The sequence below is a fragment of the Panthera pardus genome, unplaced genomic scaffold (genome assembly GCF_024362965.1).
Source record: "Panthera pardus isolate Hobbes unplaced genomic scaffold, ASM2436296v1 HiC_scaffold_21, whole genome shotgun sequence".
NCBI lineage: Eukaryota > Metazoa > Chordata > Mammalia > Carnivora > Felidae > Panthera > Panthera pardus.
Window position 1 is genome coordinate 1,057,679 of NW_026526777.1, and position 16,821 is coordinate 1,074,499.

General features: G+C 61.9%; 1 protein-coding gene across 2 annotated transcripts; it reads right to left on the reverse strand.

The window, feature by feature from the left end:
* Positions 1–8,566: 8,566 nt before the first annotated feature.
* Positions 8,567–16,397, reverse strand: PMVK (phosphomevalonate kinase). 2 transcript variants are annotated; one of them, XM_019431570.2, is made up of 5 exons: positions 16,263–16,397; positions 14,783–14,846; positions 12,014–12,166; positions 9,735–9,864; positions 8,567–8,998 (listed from the first exon to the last, which is right to left on the reverse strand). In XM_019431570.2, the coding sequence occupies exons 1-5, from the start codon at positions 16,355–16,357 to the stop codon at positions 8,862–8,864; spliced, it is 579 nt and encodes a 192-aa protein (XP_019287115.1). In that variant the 5' UTR covers positions 16,358–16,397; the 3' UTR covers positions 8,567–8,861. The 2 variants fall into 2 exon arrangements, with proteins under 2 accessions (XP_019287115.1, XP_019287116.1); XM_019431571.2 differs by lacking the exon at positions 14,783–14,846 and having other exon boundaries at positions 16,263–16,349.
* Positions 16,398–16,821: the final 424 nt, after the last annotated feature.

Below are 16,821 nucleotides of genomic sequence, written 5' to 3' on the forward strand. Positions count from 1 at the left end.
CGCCCCTTGAATGAACGGGTTTGTTGAGTTGGCAAGGTCACAGCTAGACCCTGGTACTGGATACATTAATACGCAAAAGGAGAGAGGCTGGGTATGGAGGGGCCGCCAGAGACAAGAGCCAAGGCCAGCAAGGACGACGCAGGCCAGCCACACCGGGAGGGTGGGGCCAGCATCCTCGTGACGGGTCCGCAACAGCACAGAGCTGTCCCTCTTCCAGAAGGGAATTCGCTCTCTGTTTAAAATAGGCAGCGGTCGTGACCTCCGACCCAGCACTCCCCCTTCTGGGGGTTTATCCTGTAGAAAAACTCCCACAAATGTGCGCAGAGACATTCACTGTTGGCAAAGCAGAAACCCGGACCCCCCGGACGTCCAGAGTAGGGACCGACCGCACGGCCACGGCAGAGCCGCACGGCAGACCACGTGCAGGAGAACAAGGCAGATTCACCTGCATTTTCACGGGAAGACGTCCACGCATTTCAATGAGAGAAAACAAGTTACGAGATGAGCGGTACGTACAATTCTACCCTAGTTTTGTTTTTGAAAAGAAATGACAGTGTGCTCGTATGTGCATAGAATTTGGGAGAGCAGACGCTCGCTTGTGAATAGTGGTTATTTGGGGGACTCGGCACGGGGCGCTCTGCCCTCTGCGCTTGGCACTCCCGCGTTTGGGTGTGTACATCTGTGCGCCGCTTTCCGCGTTCAGAAAACACAAACGGGAGGTCACGACTGGCAGGCAGGTGGTCCAGGCCTGTGGCAAAGGGAGGGACGCACGTGAGTCCGCAGACAAGGAGGCAGGGTCCACAGAAGCTGTGCCACGAAATTTAAACCTGGACGTGGCGGCCTCGTGACCACCCTGTTCACGTTCCCCAATACGCAGGCCAACCTGGAGCCTCCCATCCCAGGGTGACACCTCTTCCGAGAAACCACAGCCCCCCCCCCCCGGCCCCCACCGGAGGAGGCGCTCCTGTTCTGAGGTCCCTCGGATGATAACACATCTCCTGTCTCCCGATTCCCCTGGAAGGCACCCGCGAGAGCTGCAGGGCCACGGACCTCACGCTGCTTCCCGTCCAGTGAGGAGGCAGCCACACGGTCACAGGGCCCAGCCACTACAGCCCTGTGGCCAGCGCCCTGGCCTCAGTGTCCTGCAGGTGAGGTGTCAGTGTGCCCGGCGCGCCCGGGCAGCACCTTCACTGGCCTCGGGAGGCTGAATGGGAACACAGTCTGCACACCAGAACAGACAGCAGTTAAATTCACAGATTGACCCCAGAACCGAGCATGCATCAGACGCAGACCTCTGGCCCAAGTGTCGGGGGGCTGGGCCCCTGCAAGCACGCTCAGGGCCCGTCACCCCTCTGTCCCGGGAGCAGCAGTGAACGCCCTTCGGGCAACTTTCCCAGAGCAAGGGAGCTGCCTGTCCCCAGTGATGGAGTCACCACCCCCAAAGACAAAAACTTGTGACTTTTCCTTGACAGTATTTCCCTTCTCGATTCATCACGTTTCCAAACACCAGTCTGAGACAGGCACCCGGCACGTGCACCTACAGGCAGGAGCGGGTCTGCGGGCGAGGACGAGGCCAGTCGAGGGGAGCCTGTGGGACACCCGTGCAGAGAAGCAAGAACATTCAGAAGTCAGCCCCGTCACCTCAGGACACACTGGCCAGGGGAGAGGGAGAGAGAGGGCAGAGGCCAGCAGAGGAGAGAGAGAACCGCCAGGACCAGAAGAGGGAGGAGGCACCACAGATAGGGCGGGGCCAGAGGCGGGAGATGGAGGAGGGAGGAGGGAGGAGGGAGGAGGGAGGGGGTGGCCGCTGACGCTGGCTGCATCCCTGGTGGGGGGCCTTCAGGGAGCGGCTTTGCAGAGAGAAGAGCAGAGGCCGAATTGGAATTGCTAAGCGTTGAGGAGAGAGCCCAGGTGGCGCCCACAGGTCAGCAGACACAGGGGAGGACGGACGACGGGGAATCCGAGGGAGGCCAGGCCCGGATGGGGACACAGGGCAGAGGGAGCCGAGCGCAGGCAGGAACCGAGGGCAGGCCCACTACCCCCACGCGTGGACTGTTTTCTGAGCTGGTGGGGTTCAATCCCACTGATGTCACCACAGTGAGGCCCATGGAGAAAGACCGACAGGAGGACAGCAGGTGTGAACCTGCCCCGAGCTTGCGCATCCAGGACATGCTGAGTGCAGACCTCAAACACCCGCCGGTTTTCAACTAGAAAACCACAGGCGGTCCATGCGGGGAGGGTTCTGGTCCCAAGGTGTGCAGAGAAGCCGCTCTGGGCCTGGGGCCACCGAAGGGCGCCCCTGAGCCTGCTCCAGGGCAGACTCTGCCTGGCCACCCACGTCCTCCTCGTTCAGGGTGGGCTCCTGCAGCCCCTCAGGGGGCCCGTGCTTAGGGCCCACTGCCAGAGGAGGGGTGCAGAAACTTCTGGGAGGGCCCGAGGACACCAGACGACCTGCTGGGAGGCCTGGGAAAGTCTGGGCCAGCCAGACATGCGGAGAGGGAACGAAGGAGGAGGGTCAGCGTGGGGAGCCCCGGGGAAGCGAGTGGGGAGTCAGCACCACACAGGCTCAGCATCAGCCCTCTGCCCTTTGTTCACACGCCCATCTCTAGATTGCTGTTTCCCTTTATTTCTTTTGGCTTCTTTCTAAATGGTTTGTTTATTTTGAGACAGAAAGAGACAAAGAGAACGAGGAGGGGAGAGAGGGAGACAGAGAGAGGAAGGGAGAGAGAAGGAGAGAGAGAATCCCAAGCAGACTCTGAGCAGTCAGCACAGAGCCCGACCGAACCGTGAGATCACGACCTAAGCCGAAACCAAGAGTCAGACGCTTAACCGACTGAGCCACCCAGGGGCCCCATCCTTTAGTTCTTAGTAAGAACTCATTTCCCAAAAACGCCACTTTTCCACGTGTGCCAGCGGGCCGGATGGGGGAACCGAGGTTCAGCTCCAGGCCCAGACCTACCAGGTGGCTGCCTGCTCTGGGGCAAGGTGGGCCAGGAGGTCACGGCCCTGTGCTCCTGCACGAGCACCACGCCCTGGAACACGCCTGACCCCAGGAGCCGGGTCCCCAACGCTACCAGCCAAGGCCACGGCTCAGAAGGGGCCCGACTGGGGCAAGTTGCCACAGGGAGTCCAACCCGACCACACAGCACACTCGACAAAGTCCCTTCACCTCTCTGTGTCCCCCGTGTCTTCAGTTTTAACAAGGGAACAGGAGCCATCGGCGCGAAAGCACGCGGGAGTCGCCAGCCCGGCCCGGCTTGGCCACCACGCAGTGGCATTTGTCGCACATGTCCGGGTGTGCCGGCCCAGCGCCCCACCTGGGGCCCGCAGTCGTCTTCAGGGCCAGCCCGAGGGACCCGGCCGCCGCTGGTGCGGGCTGGATGCGCCTGGAAACTCACCGGAGCCGTCACGGCACGGGGACGTTGCTGGGGAAGCGTCCACTGGCAGGTGCCCTCAGCGCCCCCGAGGAACAGCACGTGTGAGTCTGCACCCGTCTCTCTGGTCCTTGTCCCCCGGTGCGCCAGGACCGTCCCCTTCCGGGAAGTGGCCCCGTGGCCTCCTCGCCCGGATGCAGCTTGATTTACCAGAGCAAGACACGCCGGGCGGCCCTGGCCTCCCCGGGAGGCACGAACCGGGCCGAGCTCCCGAGGGCTCGGCTGGGCGTTCTCTGCCGCCCTGTGGGAGAGGTCTCGCGCTCTCTCGGGGACACGGAGGGCAGGGGACGCGCCCGGAGGGAGCTCAGGAGCCCCGGGACCCGGTCACCGCCAGGTGCTCCAGGACCTGAGCAAACCAGCCCCCTCACCGCAGCTCAGTTTCCTCACGTGCAAGCACGGCATCTGGAGCTCGGGGCCATTACACGTGCATCCCGGGACATCACGTATCCAGGCAGCCCCCGGTCCCTGACACAGCGCCCCCCCAAGCCCCGGAACCGGAAGCCGTCACGACAAAGCCAGTCAGCAGGCAGCAGGGCCCGCGTCCCTGACACCTGGGGCGCCCCCGCCGCCCTCAGCCGGGGCCCCCGAGGAGCGCAGCTTGGTCCGGACGCTCTCTGGACCCCCTGGAAGAAAACGGTTAAAAACCCAGGTGGACAGAGGGGCTCAGCACCCCACCCGGCTGTCGGACGAGGGGGTCCTGGCTCAGGTCCTGGCTGTCCGGGTCCTGGCTCAGGTCACGCTAAGGCCACACCCGGGCAGCCGCTCATCTGCCCGCCGGACCGCACGGGCACTTGATGGCTGAGACGCCCGAACGTCCTCGTCGTTCCTCAGGAATGCTTTACGGGAACCGTGAGCACTGGCGTTTCAGGTGTCCGCCTCGCCTTGGAGCATGCCAGCATGTGAATTCCAAAAATAAAGGGGAAAAAAAATCCAGAAGCATCTAGACAGGGAGAGGAGGCTACCTTCAGAGGGACAAAACTCAGGGCGGCCTCAAGCTCAGCAACATCAAAGGGCAGCGGACGGCGGAACCAGGCCACGGGGCCACGTCCACGTGTAGACGCAACGGAACGGCACGGCCTCGTTCACAGGGGCTCCGAAGACAGACAGACGCACCACTTTCGAAAAGAATCCTTTGAGGGGCGCCTGGGGGGCTCGGCTGGTCAAGCTTCTGACTCGACTTCGGCTCAGATCGTGAGCTCGGGGTCCGTGAGTTCGAGCCCCGCGTCAGGCTCTGTGTTGACAGCTCAGAGTCAGCTTGGGATTCTGTCTCTCCCTCGCTCTCTGCCCCTCCCCCGCTTGCTCGCGCGCGTGCTCTCTCTCCCCCTCTCTCTCTCTCAAAATAATTTAATAATTTAAAAACATTTAAAAAAAAAAGAAAAAGATATCCGAAGGCACATCCACCGTCTGGAGAGGAATTAAAATACCAAATTTTTAAACGGGTCAGTTGAGCCGTCACGAAAGGCCCAAAGTGAGCAGTAAACCCGTGAAGTCTTCCAAATAAATTCCCGTCATAAACGCGTTTTAGAACGGGCTGTTAACCGCCTGTGTGGATCTGTCGACCAGGCGGCTGTAATCTGCGGCGGAAGAAGCGGAAGCCGCAGGGGCTCCGGGGGGGCAGGGGCTCCGGGGGGGCGGGGGGCAGGGGGCAGGCACACGGCTCCACTCACGTGCGGAATCCAGACGACGACACACAGAAGGCGGAGGAGACCGACCCGTGGACGCAGGCAACAAGCTGGCGGCCGCAGGGGGCACGGGGGTGGGGGCAGGGGTGGGAGGTGCCCGCCGGGGGACGGGTGAGTCAGGCCAGGGGCACCGCAATGACCTACACGCCGGTCAAATGGCTACGCTGGACACCCGAAGCTGCTGCAACGCTGTGCTCCAACTATACCTCAGTAAAATAATTCTTTCAAGTTTATTTTGAGAGAGACACAGACAGCACGAGCGGGGGAGGGGCAGAGAGGGGGAAACAGCGGATCCCAAGCAGGCTCCACACCGTCCGCGCAGAGCCCAGGCGCGGGGCTCGATCTCACGGACCACGAGACCACGACCCGAGCCGAGATCGAGAGTCGGACACTCAACTGGCTGAGCCCCCCGGGCGCCCCTCGCATGTGCTTCACCAGGCCCGACCCTAACTACCTCACGTTTTCATGCTACTGCGATTTCAACCTTTGTCGTTCGTTGCTAATAAACAGTGACACAATAGGTTTTTATGACTCGACCTTGTATCCCACAATCTTGTCGAACTCACCTATCAATTCTATGAACTTTCTTTTTTTTTTAAATTTTTTAATGTTTATTTGTTTTTTGTGTTTTTTTTTTAATTTTTTTTTCAACATTTTTAATTTTATTTTTGGGACAGAGAGAGACAGAGCATGAACGGGGGAGGGGCAGAGAGAGAGGGAGACACAGAATCGGAAACAGGCCCCAGGCTCCGAGCCATCAGCCCAGAGCCTGACGCGGGGCTCGAACTCACGGACCGCGAGATCGTGACCTGGCTGAAGTCGGACGCTTAACCGACTGCGCCACCCAGGCGCCCCAATGTTTATTTGTTTTTGAGAGAGAGACAGACAAGGGCGTGAGCAGCGGAGGGATAGAGAGAGAGGGAGACACAGAATCCAAAGCAGGCTCCAGCCTCCGAGCTGTCGGCACAGAGCCCGACGCAGGGGCTCGAACTCATGAACCTCGAGACCATGACCTGAGCTGAAGTCAGGTGCTCAACTGACTGAGCCACCCAGGAGCCCCAAATTGTACACTTCAAAAATGTGCGGTTACTACAGATCAATTATATCTCAATAAAGCTGTTCAGAAATGGATCAAATAAATTTTTAAGAGAATGTCAGTGCTACAGATCATTATTAAAACCACGTGTACCAGGGCCCTGGGTGGCTCAGTCCGTTAGGTGTTCAACTTTGGCTCGGGTCGTGATTTTGCTGTTTGTGAGTTGGAGCCCCACGTCAGGCTGCCTGCTGTCAGCCCAGAGCCTGGAGCCTGCTTCGGATCCTCGGTCCCCCTCTTTCTCTGCCCCTCCCCTACTTGTGCGCGCTCTCTCTCTCTCAACGTGAATGGATTTTAAAAAATAAAAAATAGCACGACGTGACATAAGAACAACTTCACAGCAATCCTCGGATACCACACCCACAGACAGAGTTGGCAAAGACGAGCGCAGTGGGGTGGGGAGAAGGTCCTGACATAAAAGCAGCTGACGTGCTCATCATAACACAGGGCATCAAAAGTTGGGGTTATTCTTGACTTTGATATTTAGAGAAACGTGCGGCTTTTTCCAAGTACAGAGGAACTTCAAATCCAGCAGAGGTGACTCTGGTCGGCCACCGGGCCCCCACGTGAGGGGGGCGTCAGGGCCAACCTGTCGAAGGGCGGGGGACGGACCCGCCGGCCTCCCGGGCCACATCCTGTGACTCTTCCAAATACCCAGAGCCAGGAACCAGGTGGGCAGCCCTCCCGGGGCGGGCCCGCCAGCCCCCTCCCCTGCCCCAGCGCTCCTGACGGGAGGCTCCCTGATCGACCGGTGATCAGTGATCACCTGTAGGAGAGGAAAGCACTACCTAGAAAACACGTCTCACCCCCACGTGCACCACTGCCACACGCACAACAGCCAAGACGTGGAAACACTGCACCCGGGGACGGACGGACGGATGAGGAAACTGCACTCACGCATACACACGTGTGCACACACCTCACACCCCACACCCCCCTGCAGACCCTCACACACACACCCCCGCACACCCTCACGCCACACACTCACGTACACACACGACGTACGGGGCACTGAGGCGCTGGCTAGCCGTGCTCTGCGGTGACCGCTCACGACACACACGGACAGTCACGCGGAACGCCTACACTTACACGTTGGCGTGTGTGCATCACATCTCAAAAAGCTGGGGGGAAAGGACAACCTGCGATCCTTTCTCCAGCACCCCACGACCCAGGTTCAGGCCCTCCTGAGCCCCAAACAACCCCGTGTGCGGGCGGGGACAGCCGCTCCGGGTGGAGGGTGGCCGAGGGACACTCGCCTGGAAGGCGGACAAACAGGGCTTCCGGGCCCAAGCGTGGGGGATGGACACGCAGGCCCCTGGAAGCATCCACGGGGCCCTCGCGTGGTTCCTGGTGCGACGGGAGTGAGGACACCTGCCTCTGGGTGACAGACAGTGACCCCAGAAGCCCAGGCTGTCGCGTGACCACCAAGGCCGTGGCCGCCAGACCCGCACCGACACGGTTCACCACGTCCACACCTTCCGCTCGTCCTTCGTTCTTCGCTTTCCGACGGACTATTTACATCCCGTGGCGCCTGGCAGGCGCTCAGTAATGGTCTCTCGTCCCTGCCATCACCGCCTTTGCTGGGCCAGGCGCTGGGGACCTGGGTAAGCAGGCACAGGCTCATTCCTCGGGTCCCCTGGGTGCACCCCCGGACCTGAGGAAAGCGCCACGAGACATCCGTGGGCCCTCGAGGGGAGGAGGCTGGGACTCACGACAGCCCGTCCCCTTGTCCCCTCGTCCCCCGGAGACCCCCACTTCTGAACAACCTGTCAGAAACGACCGCGAGTCACCGGGGCTGAGTCTGGTGAACACGGGAGGCTCCCTCGGGGTCACACACCCGGAGCGGGCGTGACGCGTCAGGGCGGGGGGCTCACAAGCAGCCTCCGCTGGCAGCTCTGAGGGCCCCCAAGAGCCCGTCTTGGAGCCAGCTCGGCGCCGGCCCAACGGCTGGAATGGAGGCCCCTGGGGGTGAGGAAGCCTGTGCCGCGGTGACACGCACACCCCAACCTCCCGGCACCTGCCGGGGGCCAGCACGGCTCTGGGAGCCAGGGTCACGACTGCCAGACGGACGTGGCCGGCCGGTGAGAATCGGAAGGGGGACACGGGGACGGCCACCGCAGAAGAGGACAGGGAGGAGCCCACGGCGCCGGCGGCCCTCCAGAGCCAGGGAGCTGACGTCGGGAACGGTGAGCCGGGCGGCAGGTCTGGGCGGCGACACGCGCAGATTGGTTTGGGGGCCGTGTGGGCGGGGGGGCGGGGCACAGAGCCGGGTGCCCGGGGAGGCCAGGGCAGTGGGGCCCACAGCCACCAGGACGGGCTGTGCCCGCGTGCGGGAAAGGAGAGACGTGGGCTCTGAGTGGGCTCCAAGGCGGTTTATTAGGACCCACGCTGGGGAGCCGGGCCCCTGCCTGGAACGAGGGGCTGAGAGCGTCCCCACGGGGAGGCAGGGCCACCCACGCTCACGGGCCGGGCACCGTGGACACGGTTCAGGCACGGCCAGTCCCCTCCACAAAGAAACGAGGTCCCCGGGGCTGCCTCGACTTGCCTGGCGCCTGCCAGCCCCCCAGGAACGGGGCCCCGGGCCCCCGGCCTCTCCTCACGCCAGCCGGTGTCGGAGACCACGGTCCGGCAGGGGCGCCCCGGAACCCAAAGCTACAGTCTGGAGCGGACAAAGGCCACCAGGCTCTGCAGCTGCTCCTCCAGGCGCCCCGCGTCCCCGTGGTTCTCCACGACCCAGTCGAAGTCCTCCAAGTCGTCCAGGCCACACTCCGACTCCGCGTCGTCCACCCCTGTGCAGGAAGCAAGGTGACGTCGGCCCCGGCCAGCCCCGGAGGCCCGAGGGCCCCAGATGGAGCTGCCACCGCCCAGCCACACGGCCACCGCCCACAGAGGGTGGAAGGGCCTCCTGAAACCACACGAGACCCCAGACGAGCCGGAAGGGCGGCTCCACGTCCACCCCCGCTCGGCCCTCCGGGAGGCGGCTGCTGGGCGGGCTGACCGTGACCGAGGCGAGGTCGAGTGTCCGCGGAAGTGCCCACGCCCAGGAGACTGCAGCGTCGGGAGCCGAAGCTCCCCGGCCCACGGGGCCTCGCGCGGGAGCGGGGCTTCAGCGGTGTCCCAGCTGCCACAGGGCAGGTCCCGGGCTTGCACCGCTGGGGCCGCCTTGCCCACCACACACAGACACTCCGTGCGTCGCACGGGATGCCCGCTGACCCAGCAGGCCGGCAGGCCGGGTCCCGGACACATCTCGCGAAGCCCACCCGCCTGGAGAGGACAGGGAAGGGCACCAGCCCCGGGTCATGAGGAGCCTTTAGCCCGAGGACACCCTCCCCCACCCACGTTCCAATCTGGGGACGGTCCTGAGCCACAGGCCCCCAGGTTCCCTTTCACGACCCATCGCTCACGCCCCCACAGCCTGCCAGGAAGAGGGCAGGAGACCCCGACCATGGAGGCGGGGGCCAGGGTCTACGGCGGGGTGGCGGCCGGCGTGCCAAGCCTCGGGGGCCAAGGCCGGGCGCAGCTCACCTGGAGTGAACACCCAGCCCCGCTGCCGTCGGCTCTGCTCCGGGGCCACCACGCGGACCGTCCGGGTCAAAGCCCCGTAGGCCTCCCGAAACCACTGGATGTCCGACACCCTCCGCGTGTCACTCACCAGCTGCAGGAAAGAGACACGGGCAGGTGACCGACAGGACACGGTGTGACGGGACAGGGCCCCAGGGAATAAGCAGGTGCATGGGGATGTGGGGGGGGGGGCTATAGAGCCCAGACAGGTGTGGTGCCCCTCCCCATTCTCACCCACCGTCCGTCCTCCCTGCGGGCAGCCCTCCCTGGTCACGCAGTCCACAGCCCGCTCTGCCCACACGTGTCTGCGGTCGACACACCACGTTCCGTGGTCACCGCTGAGCTGAAGACGAAGCCTCGGGCTTTGAGGCCAGATCAGCGGGCCCAACAAAGTAATTCTACAGACAGACAAACCGAGGCCAGAAACAAAGGTGCTCTAACTGGTCCCTGCTCACGAGCACTTTTCACAACCTAAGCCTGACTTTCTCAGGCCAGGGCACCCCACCTCTCAAAGGGCCCCCATCATTCTAAGAAGATCCAAAGCCCTAACCCCAGCTTCCGAGGGCCTACGAGATCCGGCACTACTCCCGTGGCCTTCGTGCATCCGCTCCGCTGCAGCCGGCCGGTCCCCCTCTCCCACACGCCAGCCGCGTCCTCCTCGGGGCCCTGGCACGAGCGGCTCCCTCTGCATGGACGAGCGCAGGCCAGGGCCCCCCACTTCATGCCCATCTCCGCTCCGGCGTCCCTCCTCCGGGAGGCCTTTCCTACGGCCCGACCCCCTTCCTGTCCCTCTGGGTCCAGACACGCTGTCCACGAAGTGCTCTTGCCACCGTCACCATCTGCCGGGAGGTTGTGTTCACTGCCCGCCCGCCCCAGGTCCGTACCCGCGGCCACATCCCAGGCCCCGGCGCGCCGTGCGGCACAGGAACCCTCGGGAGCACGCGTTCGACAACCGAATCCGTGAACAGAACGGCCGGCTGTTCCCCCTCCGACGCGGACACGTTCCGTTCACTCACCAATTACCAAACATGTGGCACAGCGAACCCGTGTGTGGGCGCGGAGGGGGCGGGAGCCAAGCGGCCGGCGCTCACCCCCTCGGGGCCCAGTCTGGGGGGCAGACGGCGGCCTCCGGTGCGGTCAGCGCTGTCTGCAGGCGCGTCAAGCTCGGCACGACCGAGACCGAACTCCCCGTCTTCTCCCCAGGCCTTCCCTGCTCAGAACCACCTCCCGCCTCCCACCCTGCAGCCACGGCCCAGCAGGCTCAGCCTTCGCGGCCCGTGCGGAGCCCACCGTTCTGAGCCACAGCCCCACCGCCCCCTCCCAGCAGCCTCGCCTCTCCCCTGCTCAGTGGCCCCGAAGCACCAGAGCCCGGGCCTCACCTCCTGCCACGTGCCCCCCCCCCCGGCCGCCCAAACACCCACTTGGCTCAGCCCCTTGTCTCCTGCAGGCTCTGCTCAGGTGACATCGAGTGGGGGAAACCTCCCCGGCGCCCCGCAGGGCAGCAGCCCAGCCCCCCATGGAGCCCTGGACTCCTTTACTTTGCTCCTCAGTATTTCTCTTCACCCCACAGGACACGTTCTGTATCTGTTTCCGGCCTAACTCCCTCCAGCCCCAGTAATAACGTAAGCACCCACCCCGAGGGCAGGGGCTTCATCCCGTTCTTGCCCTGATACGTCCTCAAATCACCTGGAGCCGGGCCAGGTCCAAGGAGATACTACTGGCTCCCAGAGCGAGGACGGAGCGAAGGGGTGAGGTGCTGGGGGAGCACCTGGCAGCATCACTTAGGCTCAGGTATCAGGGCAGGCTTCCTGGTGGAGGCGCCATGTAAGCGGGGCTGGAGGGAACCAGATGAGGACGGAAAGAAAGGGCGGTCCTGGCAGGCAGAACTGCACAAAGGCCCGGCCTCCAGAAGGACCTTGTGTGTCTGAGGAACGGAGAGAAGGCGGGTGTAGTGACAGCCTAGGGAGCAAGAAGGCCGGCAGGGCAGCAGGGCCCGGTCACACAAAGCCTAGAGGTCTCCGTGAAGGGTTTCACTGCGGCTTGTGGGAACAATGGACAAAGGTCCCAAACAGAGGAGTGACAAGCGTTGGATTATTTTTAACAGGCCGTTCTGGCTGCTGGGTGACGAATGGGACACGTGGGACCGGGGCAGGAGCTAGGAGGCCACGGATGAGAAGTGGCGGGAGGCGGGGCCAGTGGAGTCACAGGCGGAAAAGGCGGAACGCAGCCCTGAGCACACTCACCCAGACGGGCTGGGAGATGCCCTCCACCACCTTCCTGCAGAAGAAGCCGGGGTCGGCCTGGCGCTTCTCCTCGCCCCAGCGGATCATGTCCCTCCGGTAGGCCTCCTTGTAGGTGCTGGCGTCCAGGAGTCTCTCGAAGTCCAGGCCGTGCTCCTGCCCAAAGCACATGCACCGTCTGCACCTCCGGTCTCCGGCCTCACTGGTCCCTCCTGAAACAGGAGGAGGGCAGCCCTGCCCTCTCCCCCCACCCCTCCCCGGGGACCGATGCAAGGACCACGAGGTCGCCACCAGGACCCTGGGCTGCAGGGAGTAAGGAACCCCAAACAGCAGCAGATGGAAGAAAAGCCTGGGGATAATCCAGAAATCACTTCGGTGTCTTTAAGTCGTGTGATGTGGTTTTCTCTTCTGCGACAGCTTTACCTCCCCAGTGATTCCTGGCTTAAACTAATCCTGAAATTAGTCTGCGTCCCCTGGGCACAGGCTGAGCCTCCAACCGAAGAGGGAAATGTGAAACAGCGCACCTCTTCTGGCCCAGTCCAGCCCCACCCCGGCCCAGGACACCTGGCGGCCCCCTCCCGCATCCCGCTGCCCCCGCCCCCGCCCCCCAAGCTCCTGGCACCTCTGCGGAAACAGCAGATGCTCCTGGGGCAGGGGGAGCTGCCTGGACCACCCCCGCCTCCCCTCCCTAGGGACACAGCCAGATGAGGGGTCCATCCAGGGCCCTGGGGCGGGCCGGGGTCTGAGACAGCTTCCAGCTACTCTCCTCACTCCCTGCAGCTCCACCCTCTTGGGCTCGTTTCTCCCCTGCAAACTGAAGGGCCACGACCGACCGTGCGAGTCCAGTCACCTTCCTGTGCCCTGCCCGAGGCGAGGCCGGCGGCTACCTCCTGTCTGTAAACTGGTTTCCCACGCTCTCTAGCAGAGGCAGGGAGAGTGGCCGCCAGGAGCGGTAGGTTCTGTGTTTCCATTAGATCTCTCATGGTGACTTGAGAAACGCAACGCATTAAACGTTTCATTTTGGATTTTTTTTTAAGTATGCTCCACACCCAACACGGGGCTGAACTCACAACCCTGAGGTCAAGAGTCACGTGCTCTTCCCCCTGAGCCAGCCAGATGCCAGTGGAGTTGTTTTTAGTGGGAATAGGAGTGGTACAGGGGTAGGCTGGCCTATCCGTTTCCTATCGAGGTTTTTAAGATGCAAACTCCTGCCCACGCCACACCCACGCCAGCCTGGCTCGTAGGTCTGGAGTGGGGGCTGATCTGGGAACTCTGGAGCGCAGATCAGTGGTTTTCAAACTACTCCTCAGAACCCTGGGGTTCCCCAGAAGTGCCCAGGCCCCAGGGGACAGGCCGGGAGCCCCCTCCTCCACCCTCTGTCCCCCTGCACCTCCCCCACCAGAGACCCTCAGGTCTGTCTACCGGGTACCAGGAACTTCCTCCTCTAACGCCATTTGGGAAAGGTTCCCACTAAAAAAATCGTAGGGGCACCTGGGTGGCTCAGCTGGCTGAGCGTCTGGCTCTTGACTGAGGCTCAGGTCATGATCTCATGGTTTGTGGGTTCAAGTCCCATGTCTGGGCTCTGCTTGGGACTCTCTCTCTCCTGTTCTCTCTGCTCCTCCCCTGCTTACGCTCTCTCAAAATAAAAAAATAAATAATAAATGAATTAATTTTAAAACCACTGCACCTGTTATCCCCAGGACCCGCCAGGCTGCTACAATGCTACAGTGATCCCCTACCTCCTACAAATGGGTCTGTTTAGCTGGTGGGAGAAAACCAAAAGGCACAGGAGAATACTGCCATGCATATGGACTGATGCATGGAAGGGGGGGCAGATTCATTCTGTGTGGCCCCAGAAGACCAGACTCAGGCCGACTGACCAAAGTGCACCTAGAAGTCAAGGGCAGAAATCTAAGCAACGAGGGCTCCTCACTGCATGGGAAGCTGATCTGACCCTCCAGGCTCCCTGTCTGAAAGCTAAGGCTCTAAAAGTTCCCATTTAGTTTTTACAATCCTTTTTTTTTTTTCAATGCTTATTTATTTTTGAGAGAGAAAAAGAGAGAGAACACGTGTGCGTGCAAATAGGGCAGGAGCAGAGACACAAGGGGGACAGAGAATTCCAAGCAGGCTCTGAGCTGTCAGCACGGAGCCTAATGCGGGGCTCCGACTCACGAATCTTGAAATCATGACCTGAGCTGAAGTCAAACGCTTAACCGACTGAGCCACCCAGGCGCCCCCTACGATCCTTTTTTTTTTTCTTTAAATCCACATGGTCCAAAATTCAAAAGTTACGTATTTGTTTAGAGTGAAAACTCTCTGCCCGGCCCCTGCTTGCCCCTTCCTGGAGGCACCCAGTGACAGTGGCCTGCGTACCCCGCCCAGGCTTCACACAGCCCCAGCGCTGGCAACAGTGAACCCAAGGAGGGCCCCCCACAGATATCGGTTACCTGGCTGAAAGTGTAAGCAAACGTATTCAGAACTCTCCTCCGTTTACATATAAATGGAGTATTCCCTATGCACGTTTCTACATCTTGCTTTCTTCACTTAATGATCATCTTCACAACTCAGGTGATTACATTTCTAAGGGGAGAATCCCAGCTCAAGTCCGCAGCGTTTCCTGGATACGCGCTGGGGGAGGGGCCCGGAAGCGAGTGACAAGGTGAAAATGGCCCCAAACGGTCCAGCACGCTGCCAACGGTAGTCACAGAGACCCTGCTAGTGACCACAGCAGGCTCCTTCCAACCCACCAAATGCCGCGAGGCCGCCACCTACCCGCGCGTACTGCTCCTTGAGTGGCCCGGACAGCCGCAGGACAGCGCAGACATCAGCTCCGAGCCTACAGGACAGGGAGGTCCAAGCCCAGTTAACCTAGTTTCCAGACGAGGCTGGAAGGGGACGGAAGTCCCCTTCCTTTTTTAAAGTAAGCTCCACACCTAACGTGGGCCTCGAACTCATGACCCTGAGATCCACAGTCACAGGGTCTCCGGACTGAGCCAGCCGGGCGCCCCTCTGCAGTTGCGTTTCTGCTGCTAGTATCCGTAACTGTCAACGTCTCATCCTCCCTGACCCTAACTGCTCATCTACAAAGCGGAACAGCACTCTCTGTTCGGTCTCCTACAGGATTATTCCCAAACTGGAATGGGAGAGTTCCGCTCACAGGCAGAACAAACATCACAATTACACGTGCACGGCCGCCACCGGCGATGCTCTGGCTCGACGAGGTCGCTGCTGGGCCCTTGAACTAGTTTTCTCACGGTCCGGGTGTATGCGTGTGCACGGACTTGGTCATCACAACAGAATTCACTCGCTCCTTCAGTTGTCCGACGTACTCAATCCACCACCTGTCGGGTGCTGTGTCTGGACCCAGGTACACCGTCCCCGCCCTGACCGTGAGGTGCTGACACTTTGACTCAAACACTGACACAGCGAGACAGGCGTTCTTAGCTCTATGCTTCACACGAGGAAACGGAGGCAGAGTGAGACCCGATACGCTCAAAACAACACTGCAAGTAATGAAGCCAATGTAGATAAAGTGCAGATACCAGCCAGCATTTACTTCCTGTGCCTTTACTAGACGGCAAGAATTGTTCTGAGCCCTTCACGTGCATTGTCTCATGTCATCCTTTCGACCACCCTATCTTTAGCCCCATTTCACAGAGGACAAAACTGAGACACGGAGTGGAGGAGAATGCTGTGCAAGGTCACAGGGGGACACGCGGGGAGTCAGGGTGCGAATTCCAGCAGTCCAACTGCACACGCTGCTCCTGTCCACTGCCTGACTCCTGTGCTGGGGACAAGGAGAAAGGCAAGCAGGAAAGGTGGTAGGACGCTTGTGCGGAGCCAGAGGCGACCTCTGCCCCGGGTCCCCTCCCCCACAACCTCGTCGACCCCTGTGGTGCACGACCCCCCCCCCCCAGCAGCAACGCCTGGTCCCCCACCCACCGGCGTGCGCCCACGCTTTGCGATCCTCGCTCTCGTCCAGCACAACCGTTCGACCACGACGTTCAGGGTAAACAGACTCAAGCTGAATCTGAAGCCTGGACCTACGGATCCCTTGGTGACCCCCCACCTTTCAGAGCACCCTCAGCTACTAACACCCCAACAGGGAACCTAACAAAGGAATCTTGGGGTTCGACGGGATCGCGCACGGAGGACTCCACGACCCCCGACCACGGAGCGGCCGCCCCTGCCGTTGTCGGGCCGCGGCCGACCCCGCCCCAAGCCCAGCGTCCGCGCCCCGCCCCGCAGACACCTGCTCCGCAGCGCCTCGGCCACGAAGTCCTTCCCGGACTTCCTCTTCCCGCTGAGCAGCAGCACCAGGCGCGGGGCGCCTGCTTGCGGGGCCATGCCGTCCTCCCCCCCGCCGCCCGGCCACCCGGCCGCCCCGCCGCCCCGCCGTGCTCTCCGCTCCGACGCGAGTACTCCGGGAGCTGCTCCTGCGCAGCCGCGGAGAGGCCTGTCCGTGGGCACGTCCACCGCCAAACGCCGAGGGGGGGCGTGGCTCTCAGGGCGGCCTTCGCCCGAAAGACGCTCCCCCACAGGGATCACTTGGAACGGCCCGGCCCCGCCCAGAGCCTAACGTCACCTGGACACAACCATTCCCCTGGTAGCGGGACGTCTCTAAATTTCCCGACGTGAGCGTCACGTTGCCTACCACCCAACCCTACAAACATTATGGGAAACGATCAAACGAGATCACGCTGAAGAGGTCTGCGAACCCGCCTCCTTATTTGTGCAACGCAACCCATGTGTTCAAGCTAATCTGTCTGTACCCCGCAGTGAATGTGGGTCCTCCCGGAAGCCACCCGCGG

Bases quoted from the DNA above. Each gene is read 5' to 3' on its own strand.
- PMVK (XM_019431570.2), bottom strand. From the start codon at position 16,357: ATGGCCCCGCAAGCAGGCGCCCCGCGCCTGGTGCTGCTGCTCAGCGGG. The intron at 9,865-12,013 runs GTGAGTGTGCTC...TCTTTCCTGCAG, and splicing joins GCATCTCCCAGCCCGTCTGG to CTGGTGAGTGACACGCGGAG. The intron at 8,999-9,734 runs GTGAGCTGCGCC...CTTCCTGCACAG, and splicing joins GGGCTGGGTGTTCACTCCAG to GGGTGGACGACGCGGAGTCG.